Source organism: Mchenga conophoros, linkage group LG15, assembly GCF_057382185.1.
Source record: "Mchenga conophoros isolate Kocher_MC1m ecotype Shallow Benthic linkage group LG15, M_conophoros_male_GT1.1, whole genome shotgun sequence".
Taxonomy (NCBI): domain Eukaryota; kingdom Metazoa; phylum Chordata; class Actinopteri; order Cichliformes; family Cichlidae; genus Mchenga; species Mchenga conophoros.
In genome coordinates this window covers 24,108,564-24,120,252 of record NC_140540.1, presented here as the reverse complement: position 1 = coordinate 24,120,252, position 11,689 = coordinate 24,108,564, and the positions used below count along the sequence as shown (strand labels likewise).

Here is an 11,689-nt window from a genome sequence, read left to right as displayed (position 1 = left end):
AAAGTTTGATATGATTTTATTTCAAAATTCAAGTCTGACTTCCTTCAATTAGCTTCAGTGGCTAAGCTACAGACAAACTTACACTATTGTGCTTAGTGGTCGATTTGTGCCCCATTGAAACCCATTATAAACGCTATTTTTCACTGCAAATTAATTACGGTCAAAGGGATCGTTGATGTTTAGCGTTCATTTTCATTTTGCAGGACGGGCCTTAGAGTTGTAATGTTTTTATTTGTCCACCGGGTGGCGCCCTTGCTCCACATTTGACCCCGGGCTGGAAAACAGCGGGCTGCTTAGATAGACCTGCGGGAAATGAAGCCTCATTTCCGGCGTGCAGCAGCGGCTTCGCCCGCTGATCGGGCGGGACAATTTTTTTGGTCCCTAGGACCGTGAGAGGGTGCTTTTTTTTTTTTTTAGTCAACAGGAAATGACGTATTTGTTGTCACGTGGTATCGGGCGTGTGTGCTGGAAAAATGGGTCCCCGGTGATCGTGCCCCGGTAACAATGGCGTGTCCAGCGGGGTGGCCTGGGGGGGCACAGGCCACCCCCCAAACCAGACTGGCCACCCCAGGTGCCACCCCAAAGGCAAAACAATAAAATTCAATCAAATATCAAATGTCCGATTATGTTTTCACGGTGACGCTCAGATATCCGAGTGTAAGTGAATGCAGCATCGCTTCTGCGCTATGCGCATCACGTTAGCAAAGGTAGGAGAGCCAAGCGCGAAAGACGGCACTGCAGGAAACAATTTTTCGGTGAAAGAAAATGAGGACAGAATAAATGTCCCGGTAAGTAATATCAAGTTTGTTGAGTTTAGTAAACTTCGGTGAAATTAGAATACCAAGGAAAAAAATAACACTTAAAGAATTATTGCAGCTGTGGAATATTTCAGACAGTATGCTACTGAGGGCAGCTAACATAAGAGTTATGCGTTATAAGATATAATCTAAGTCGTAACATTGCTGTATGGAGCTGCAGATTTGGTTGCAGGTTAACATAGCTGGACTGGCCATCGGGCATACCGGGCATATCCCCAGTGACTTATTTTTTATTTTTTTTGTAATGGCATGAACAATGAGAGGTGGTGGATTGGCCAGATGCAGGTCGATGTGTAGAAATAACTCAGTTGTTTGGTGGTGGCTATGACGGGGCTTCCACAGAGGCAACAGGTGGATGAGGGAAGGGGAGGCAGGAGGAGAGACCCGAAGCAGCCACCAGTCCGAGTGTCAGGTGAACTGAACTTCAGGTAAGAAGTTATGACCTGCAGTCTATCTGGGTCAGATATAAACCAAGTTTAGGTGGAGTTTATTTTCATGTTGCTGACTTTTTACTGTCAGTTGCAATAACTCATACTGCGTTCTAGCCAGTTTGACGGAGTTTTTATACAGCTGGGTGGGTGCTATGATGTTACTGATAGTGAACTTTATTTTATTCATAAGGTTAGTAGAGTTGCCAACGGCTCCTTAAAAAAATGGAATGGTCCCTCATTCAGAGAAAATATTACGCGTTTCGTATTGAGCTGAGAAGAGACGCAGTTTGTCCCGGACTTTAGCTAGAATGGAAAAAAGACACAAAGCTGGATTTATTCTGTCTTTATGCTGCACAGCTGCCTCTTCTCTCATTCTCTCCCCCTCCCTCTCCTGTTGCTACTTCAATCATGAAACTGATCAATGATCAGCTGATCGGCTTTTCTCTCTTGTTTATCGCCCACTTTGCGCCAGAAAGAGGAAACCAGCAGATGTTGCGCTAAACAACAGCAGCACGTTTAAGCTTGATCGGCTGTTGTTAGAATGTATTTAATATTAATTTCTAGTATCAGCTGATGTTTGCTGGAGCCACAGCTGTAAAGCTGCTGGTCATGATGTCTGTTTAGATATGTGGTGAGAGGGAAACATGAAGATGAAACCAGGAGATGTCCTTACTGAACCATCAGAGCTGAACAGGTGATGGAGAAACAGGTTTACCTTTTAGGTGACATGAATGAGTTGAAGGGAAGTTATGAACTGTTTCTGAGAGACAAATAACACCAGGATCCTTTTTTATGTAGCAGACAGCTGGTAACTGTGCAGGGGCGGGTCTAGCAAAGTTTTGCCAGGGGGCCAGGTAGGGCATTAACAGGGAAAGGTGGGCACAAAGAAATACTTTTCTTTCTTATTCTCATTTAAAATACCTAGTTTTTATTAAATAATTATCTAAATCTTACAACCAAAGTTTTTATCTGACGTAAAATGTATAGAAATCATACATATACCAACAAGACTGTACATCACTGTCACAACAGGGTTTGTTTTCAGTCAAAGTCTTTATGGCTTTACTACCTGGTGGGTCGGTCTGTAGTAAAAATGCCCAATTTTTTTGTCCCAGTCCAGCCCTGCAGGTTAATACTGGCAGTGTCACCATGCCAGCTGACTGTATTTTATCATCAGCCAGTGTTGTTCTTTATCAATATTACCAAAGTTTACGATAAGGCAGCATAGAAAGTATTTACTTGCTTTCAGGTTTCATTCAAATGTTAGTCTTTTCAGTTGTTTCCCCACTTTTTTCCTGTTTCAAAATCAAACACCAGTTTGTGAGAAGATTATCTTCTTTTTTTAACAGGCAGATAAAGTTTTGCATTGGCATTGGCTAATTTGTCAATTGTTTGTTACAAATGTTCGTATTTTAATATTCAAAAATGTTTTTGCCCAAAACATATGTGCACTATATGTCAGTAAAAATACTATGCAAATATTGTTGTCCTTGACTGCTGAGTAAACACTGACAAAGCACTGATTGTATCTCTTGTACTTTATCAACGCAGTATCTAAAAACTTTGCACCGTAGTGGTTAAAATCTCATTCTAATAAGAGTTAAAAGTGCATTTGGTTATTAGGTTTATAGGATTATTGAATTATGGTTAAGGGTTGGTAGAATTTTTTTTTAAAACATTATCTGCCAATTAAATCTGCCACCCTTCTCCAAATCTGTGCCCCTACCTGGCCCCCCCAACAAAAATTTTCTAGACACGCCACTGTACACAGATGGTCTGAATTTGTGAAGCGAGTGGTATCGCATTTATCGAAGTCGGCTCCTCGTTGTTTTTTCTAAGCCACGATTAGGCTCATTGAGAGCAGGCATGTGCATGCAGACAGTGTTTGTTTTTACATCTGGTGGGTAACGTCCCTCCCTATATTTTTGGAACAGTACCTCTGAAGCTTGATTTAGATTTCTGCAGGAAATTTACGTTCTAACTTCAGATGTAACACCTCTTAACACTAAACCGGTCCATCATGCTGTTGTTTCCAGTTACAGCGTATATTTCCTGTTGAAGCATATTTCAGGCATAAGACAGAAACATTACAAAAATATACACCTGCAGGCCACTCTATTGTCTTTATTTGACTAAATGCACTAAATTGCTGCCACAAGCTTTTGAACACATGTACCTAATAAAGTGGCTGGTGAGTGTCCTCAGTCCCAGCTCGGATACAGATGTGTCGGTGTGTCTTTGTTCCCTGCAGTAGTGCCCTCTCCAGCTCAGTCATCATCCACATACCCCAGGACACTGTCCGAGCCAAAGAGATCATCGCCTACGTCAACACGCTGAAGACTCAGGTCAGCTATTACGCAGAGAGGCTGTCTCAAGCTGCCAAAGACCAATCGGCCAGCGGACTGGAGTGGACGCTCGCCAGTCTGGTTGACAAGGTACTAAAAGTGTTTGACGTTACGTGGGGACGCTTCATATTTCATTCATACCCTCTTCCTTTCAGACCCGTCAGCTGGTGACAGTGTGCGGCTGCAAGCTGCTAGCTTCAGCTATTTAGGCCCTGAACGCAGTACGAGTACATCGCAACCAAAGCTTCTCCTTCCGCTGAGTCTGAACAAGTAGTGCTCCGCAATGACCAGGATACGCTGAGAGCAAAGTACAGCGGTCACAACAGCCAGTCGTCACTGCACGTGGACTGGCACGAAGAGGAGTGGGTGAGTTGATCAGCAGTTATTGGCTGTTTTCTGATTCCAGATTTTTTATTTCTTTAGCATGACAACAGACAAGCTTAGTTTCTTGGCACACATTGTGGATACAGCTTGATATCTTAACTACACTCTGAACTCTGTTTTTCTTTTCTTGTTGCTTCTTCTTCTTCTTGAGTCATCCCTCTCATGTTGATTTCCAGCTCAGGTCACTCCTTACTTTTAAGAAGTTGGAGGATTCGTGAGCAGATTTTTCCTTCACCATATCAGCCGACTTTATTCTATGAGAAAATACTCTTAAATGACTCGTCTTTAAAAAGTGTTCAGTGTTTTATGTCTGGTCTGTGTGTCATCTTTGTCTTTACAATGTTGCAGCAATACTTTAGTAATGATATGATATGATATGATATGATATACCTTTATTAGTCCCACAAGGGGAAATTTAAATGTTGGTTTAGTGTAAGCTCAGCTTTTTAACTAATGTAAGAAGTGTTATGACTGACTCGTTTTTAATACCTAAATCTGGCCTCAGTGCACAAACCTAAATGAATCGGTACATATGAAAGCGCCCAAGTCACGAGCTGTGTTCAAGGACATGGATAAAACAAAAAGGTTCAAATTTGTGCCCAAAAACCCCACAAATCAGTGTCACTGTTTTAAAATCTGCTGCGAGACCGCTCTAAATGTCAGCTTTTTCTTTACGTAAAGACTGGGGTCTGTAACATATCAGCTCGTTTCTTATTTATTAAAGAACATGCCTGACACCAGGCTTTTGAGTTAACGGCTCCATTCGATCTCTGCAAGTATTTTTAAGTATTTTTAGGTTCTTTCCAGCAGGATTTGTGGCTAGTTCTGGAGCTTGACCCTAAAAGATTTCAGTGTGTCGGTGCTTCTGCTTTCCCTGTTGTCCTTCTCTTCCGTCTTTATTTCTGTTTCTGTCAAATTTAAAAACAACTGCACTCTGAAATACACACTCTTTGCAAGATGTTGTCTAAACTAGTGGTTGGAAGGCATATTTGTGTTTGGTCTCTGATGGTTTATTTACACTTTTTGCAGGCCACGCCCACGGACTACAGCGCCATGATGAGCAACAAAGCCAAGAAGTCTATTGACTTCCTTCTGATGCAGGACACCGCCCCGACGATAGCCACGGACGTGTCACTGCAGTACCGCCTCGACATCGTCTTCTGCCAAACGGTCACCTACACATATTTTAATTATTGTATGTCTGAGCTGATGCGTTTATCCTGGAGTGACTCAGAGTGAAGGAGAAGGCCAAGAAGAAGTGTAAATATCATAGAAGCAAGGAGTTCAGAGCTCTACGACTTAGTGTCTTTATGGTATTTATGTGTGTAATGGAGACCAGGGGTTCCATTACCCTTACTTGTATTTTTATTAATTGACTGACTGATTTGTATTTAAAAACCGTAATGAAGAAAAACACACACTGGTTGATTGTGATTCTTTATTAGGCTTTTTGGGTTGTTATTTAAGTGACTCGTTAAAGGTGAAGAGACAGGGGGACTGGCCATCCTACCTGTGTCAGGAAAAGAACCTGTGTTAGAGCTGTTCACATTTAATCATTTGTCTGTAACCTAAATTAGTTGTATATGTAAAAAGAGAAGTGTTAACAGTACTCACTTTGTAAAGAGTAAAAGCAGCTCAATCACCTGCTTATGAGCTCCTGGAGAAAACCAATGTGCCAGGCTAGGGGAGTGTGTTGGAGTGATTTTGTTAAAAGTTGTCATTATTGTGCTTGGACCTTGTCTTGAACTGTATGTTCAGATATTTTCTGTTCCTCCCCCACATGTAGGATGTTGGGGATGTTACTAGCTATAGTTTTCAACTGCAGGCACAATCTATGTAAGATTCTGGTTTCCTTATTTGGTAAGGAATGTTCACTTCCTGCCCTTTATGGGCTCACCATGTAAATGGTGGACTGTTAGAGAGGTTAAGCCATATACGAGGTTGAGGGGAGATGACCCTTTTATGACTAGAGATGCGGTTAAAACGTTTGTAAGCAGGAAGTCACGTATACAGACACACATACACTCTCTCTCACTCACACACACACACACACACACACACACAGTGCCTTAGCTTTTACCACACAACATATGGGGTTTACAATGGGCGGTTGTGTAACTGTTTTCATTCAATAAAAGGCTGCGAGTGGAGGCTGGAGTTGGAGTTGTCTGAGTTTGGGTGTAGAGCTTGCAACTCTGAGAATCCGACCAGGCTTCCCCTGCACAAGTAAAAACCAATCGAACTCTGATTGTCTTACTTTGTTCTGAGTCAGCGAGGGCTGAAACCTAACTGTGGTTAAGGTGTTTTAATGCAGCGGTCCCCAACCGCCGGGCCACGGACCGTCGTTTGGTCGAGAGATGAGGCTCGGGTGTGAAATGTATGGTTTTCAGAGTTTTTATCGTTTTTTATCGTTATTTTGTTATCGTTTTTATCGTTAACTCTGTTTTCCTGGGTCTTTCACGTGTGTTATGAATAAATCTTCTTTTTTTCCGGTATCGGTACTAGTTTTATTTTGTTGTATTTATCTGTGACACCTTAAAGGCCGGTCCGTGAAAATATTGTCGGGCATAAACCGGTCCGTGGCGCAAAAAAGGTTGGGGACCGCTGTTTTAATGTATATAGAAGAGACTGAAGTTTATATGTTATGGAGTTATTTATAGGACTTGTTACAAATCTTCATATGTCTATGATGTGTTATATCAGCCCGTTCTCACTCCCGAGGCGTAACATGTCGACGTTTTGTCACGTCCCGCGGCGTTCCTGAGGAACGTGAAAGGAGACCTTCGGCGTTCTTATGGTACGCGGCGGGCTATGGCTGGAATCCAGTGCAATGACGCTCCCGCGGTAATAGACGTTCCAGCCCTGTATTCCAGCCCTAAACCTAACCTTATCCCTAGCCCTGACCATAACCTTATTCCTGACCTTAACCAGGACTTTAATGATGTTAAATAGCGTGTTTCTAAGCGATTTGAAGAAAAAGAGCAAACATGTGTAGATTCAGTCCAGACAGTTCTCATATTTCCTCTTTTTTCCGAGGTCGTCATTTAGGAACGTGGTGGGTAGCCAAAAACGTAATATGGTGACGATTTGTCACCTAGCGTAAAATGTTACGCTTTGGGAGTGAGAACGTGTTGGTTATATTGTAGTGGTTTTCTTATGGGGAGGGTTTTGTTTCCCTTTGGTTTGCTGACCCCCAGACTTGGTCTATTCCAGATGCTCACCTGAATCAGGTAGAGTATAACAGGAAGCCATTTGCTTTTCAGAAGGGTTGGATTCTTTGCTGTATCACCATGTGTTCTCATTAATAAAGTACATTTTACTCCAGTCTCGTGCTATTTTAGTGGAAGTGACCCATGACCGTCGGCCAAAACTGACAATATGACTATTAAAAGTCTGAGTAATACTGTAATTTTCTGCTGCTCATTCCTGTGCAATATCCCATCTGACCTCCCGTCATATTTCTTTTCAAGATTTTCTTATTTAATCACTAGTGTACATATATTTATAGATATATATATATATATATATATATTTAGTCATCTTTTCTCTTTTACCACGTCTCTCTAATATTTTGCTCTTTACTATTTTTCTATTTTTTATTTTATTTTATTATATTTTATTATATTTTCTTCTACTGTACCATGCTGCTGAGTGACTGCTGCTCGTCAAACACATTTCATTGCAATGTTGACCCTGTGCTAACTTGCATATGACAAATAAAACTGAAAACTGATAAAACTGAAAACAGTAAAGGCAAAGGGAACACATCAAGTAAGGATTTCACACTCCCACTCACAACGGCACTTTCAAAGCATAAAGCCAAATGCTTCAAAATTTCATTTTGAAGCATTTTAAAAATGAATGTGTTTGAGTTTCATTGCTCCAAAGTAATGTTTTCATATAAGCAAGATAACAACCAGTTTGCAACCATGTAAGTACAGTCCTCTATTGTGAACAGACGTGTTGGCAATCTGTCTGCGTTTATAAATTAGACAACAGTTATTTGCAGATCTTCATCAATCTGCCTGAGAGTGATTGCAGTCGGTCTGAGTTGGACTGCAACTGTTTTGAGTCAGGTTGCCTCCAAGGAGGCAGTTTATTATTTTCCTTTCCTAGTTGGACAGATGGCTGTTGTTTTGTTTTTACTGTAGTGTGCTGGGCCATTAATGGCTCAGGGGCTGCAGCGTATCCGCGCCAACACCTAAGGCCAACGTGGAATCACCGGTCAGACTAACATAAAGAAAGAATCTGTTAAATTACACATTTGTATTCATTAAGTCACAGACAATGAAAACAAGCAGAAATCAAGATGTAATATTTTTATAATTTTATTGATGTTAAATTAAAGTCCCAGCTTAGTTATGTTGTCAGTGCAAGTCACTTCAATCTGTATAGCACCAAAGGAAACAATGGTGTTTTCAAGGTGCTTCACACTGTAAGGTAACAACTTACAGTATTAAAAAGAAAACCCCAAAAGAACAAACCCCTCTGAGCAAGCACGAGGCGACAGTGGGAAGGAAAAACTCCCTTTTAAGAGGAAGAAACCTTCGACAGAACCAGGCTCAGGGCGGGGTGGCCATCTGCCGCGACCATTCCTGGGGATTTCAAAAATGACTTGATCTGATCTAAATGTAAAACTAGCTCATTTAAAGTGTCCAGTGAGTTTTAGAAAATATTTTGCTGTTGATATCACGATGTCACTATAAAGTGGAAACTTTGTTTCTTCCCTTACACCTCCCAAAAAATGCCCGCACCGATGAGAAGCACTTAGATATGCAACTTGGTTCTGTGAATATCTTTCTTTTGAAAGTTTTAACAATATCTTCATCAAGATCTTGGAAGTTTAATTGCCAGAATGTCACCAAAGATGCATGCTTCCATCTTTTACAGAGGGATTTGAAAACCCTCTCGCTGAGTTTCTTGAACTTCTCTGGTGGGATTTTGTCGTATCTGGCCCTGATTTCAGTCCAGATTTTCATGGTAAGCCGGTTGGAGATAGCTTCAGCACTTTCAATGCTGAAGACTGTGCCTGATTTTTTTGCAACCTGGGAAATCAGTCCTTCCACAAAGATTTCCACTGAAAATCTGCATCTTTCTTTCTTTTCATATGATTCCAGTCTATCAGTAACTGTTACTGCCAACAGGTGTTCTTGGAATACTGAAGTAGTTATATTAAATATTGGTTGTTCCATTAAATTCATTGAACCCTCCTCCCCACTCCTCCCCATTTTCAATGATATTAGTGACAATTTATGTAATTTGTCACAAATATCAGTGAAAATCGCATTAGCAATGCAGTCAAAATAATTCTGCACTTTTCGGTCTAAATGCAAATCCATCCCCTTGAATTTGTCCAAGAGTAGATCCAACAAACGTTTTTGGTGAGAATGAGGGCACTTTAAAAGTTTACCAAGCTTTGAAAGCACAGCCTGAATTAATGTCTCTAACCATCTTTCAAAGTCTAAGGTTTTTTCAGGTGGCTCACAGTCTACAGAAGATCTGTGATGCTGTATCTTTTTATATGACTCCGTTTGACTTACGTTTGTTAACGGTGGGATGCTGGCTTCATGTTCAACACAGGATTTCTGCTGCTGGGGATCTGGAATTGGATTGTTTTCTGCTTTTGCAGCACTGTGTTGGTCAGCATTTTGACAGCTTTCTTCTGTGTTAGCTGTTTCTTGGCTGTTAGCATCTATATTCTGTGCTGTATCAAACTCCTGCTCAGCAGAATCGTCCAAAAATTTCACACGTGACAAAACCGTTTTGCCAGTAGTGGTGTGGACAGAACAGTTTTCATGTACAGGGGACTTCTGGGAAGACCTCAGTGGTGATACTGCTACTGACTGTGCACACAGGTCCATTACGTCCTCTACAAAACCTACAAGCCGCTTAGCAGTGAAGCAATCCGGATAGCCTGAGATAAGCTCTCCCCACTGCTTGATCGAAAAACTACTGAACAAGTTATTCAAGAGGGATACCAAAGCATGTACTGTAGAATTATCCCCATTGGTCTGAACTGTTTCATCATTTGTCATTGTGTTACAGTTCGAGCTTGCCATTTCACTTTTTTGTTTTTTATGTCTAAAATGTTGTTTTGTGTTAAACTCCGTGTTTGAACGTTTAAAGCGCTGCTGTCCCGCTGTGTGAATGCGTTTCAACTGAACAGCCAGGTCTATATATAAGGTCGGTTTAAGGTTTCTTTGTAACGTCACCTGACGTTTCTTTGTAACGTCACCAGTCAAAGGACTGGCCCGCCCCGTCATAACGAAAGGGGCGGGACAAATCTGTTGCTTAGCAACTGAAAAAAAGGCACACCGCGCTGAATGCTACATCCGGCCTGCGACGGTACACCGCCTCCGCACCACCGTTTAAACATGAAGTGTGGATGTTAGAAGATCCCAAATATGGTGAGCTACTGGGAAATTACTCACGTTTTTGTTCTTGAGAGTGAGCGATAATAAGCGACATTTTATTGAGAAATTACAGTAGTCTGTCTACAAAAACTACAAAAATGACCTAAATAAGACAGAAGTACACATTCATTTTTATCGTTTTGTCAACAACAGGGCGCATGAGGTTTGTTCAGTATTTGTTGTGTCTACAAGGCTCAGGCGCCCCCATGAAGTGTCTTATTTGTATAGTTGAAAGCATTATAAAGGAACGCAAAACTAAATTACATATAATTATAATTCTTGGCACTTTCTGGTGTGTGTGAGTTAGTGTTTCTCTTTTATGATTTGTGGGTCCAGCATCAAATTCAGAATCCTTCCCATCACACATGAGGTCTTGAATAATCATCTTATTTTAAAGACCTCGTAGTTTGATAGTTTGCTCTCAGACTGTGGGCTTCCTTGTGGTTTTTAGGATATTTAGAAGTAGAAGGGGATCATCCTTCTGTGGAACCAGCTCCCAGTTTGAATGCAGGAGACGGACACTATCTCTACTTTTAAGATTAAGTTTCAAAGTTACCTTTTTGCCAACGCATATAGCTAGGGCTGAATCAGGTGACCATGAATCCTCCCTTAGTTACCCTGGGACTACCCTGCTGGGGGATTCCCACCATGTGTTTATACACCTCTCTGCATTCAATAATTAGTTCTTGTTCATCTCTGGCTCTCGTCCACAGTGTGTCTTTTGTCCCCTTTTTCGTCTCCTCATCCCCAAAGGGTCGCAGCGGGCTGCCCCTCCCTGACCGTGGTTCTGCCAGAGGGTGCTTCCTGTTAAAAGTGAGTTGTTCCTTCCCACTGTATTGAGGTTTTTTCTTTTTAATTGTAGACTTTCTACCTTACAATCTATACCACCTCGAGGAGACTGTTGTTGTGATTCAGCTCTGCATAAATACAATTAAATCGAATTAAGTGGGTTCAGCTGTTTTGTGAAATAAATGTGAGTGACATGGTAAGTAATAGCCTGCATGTAACTCATGGTAAGAAGAGCAATATCGCCCCCTCCTGGTTCAACCTTTTTTTCTTTGCAGTAATCTTTCCAATAATAATACATATGCACTAACCTCATGCTTGCTGTTAACAATAGCCTAAAGACACAAAATCAAGTTTAGTTTTTTCCTTAAGTTTATGTTTTTTTTTTATATGGTTGGCATTTATTTTGTTTCTTTTTAATAATTCTATTGATTCTATTGATTGTTTGCCAAGCACTGAGGTCTCTGCTTAGACTGTGCTACTGGGATCACTGATTTAAAAATGAGGCAAAA

The 11,689-nt window shown here is 41.1% G+C and overlaps 1 protein-coding gene across 2 annotated transcripts; it reads left to right on the top strand.

Annotated features, from left to right (window-relative positions):
- Positions 1-368: 368 nt before the first annotated feature.
- Positions 369-7,302, top strand: LOC146558428 (inositol polyphosphate-4-phosphatase type I A-like). 2 transcript variants are annotated; one of them, XM_085247206.1, is made up of 5 exons: positions 369-788; positions 1,161-1,246; positions 3,501-3,684; positions 3,750-3,960; positions 5,008-7,302. In XM_085247206.1, the coding sequence occupies exons 1-4, from the start codon at positions 666-668 to the stop codon at positions 3,801-3,803; spliced, it is 447 nt and encodes a 148-aa protein (XP_085103332.1). In that variant the 5' UTR covers positions 369-665; the 3' UTR covers positions 3,804-3,960; positions 5,008-7,302. The 2 variants fall into 2 exon arrangements, with proteins under 2 accessions (XP_085103332.1, XP_085103331.1); XM_085247205.1 differs by lacking the exon at positions 5,008-7,302 and having other exon boundaries at positions 3,501-3,803.
- The last annotated feature ends 4,387 nt before the right edge of the window (positions 7,303-11,689 follow it).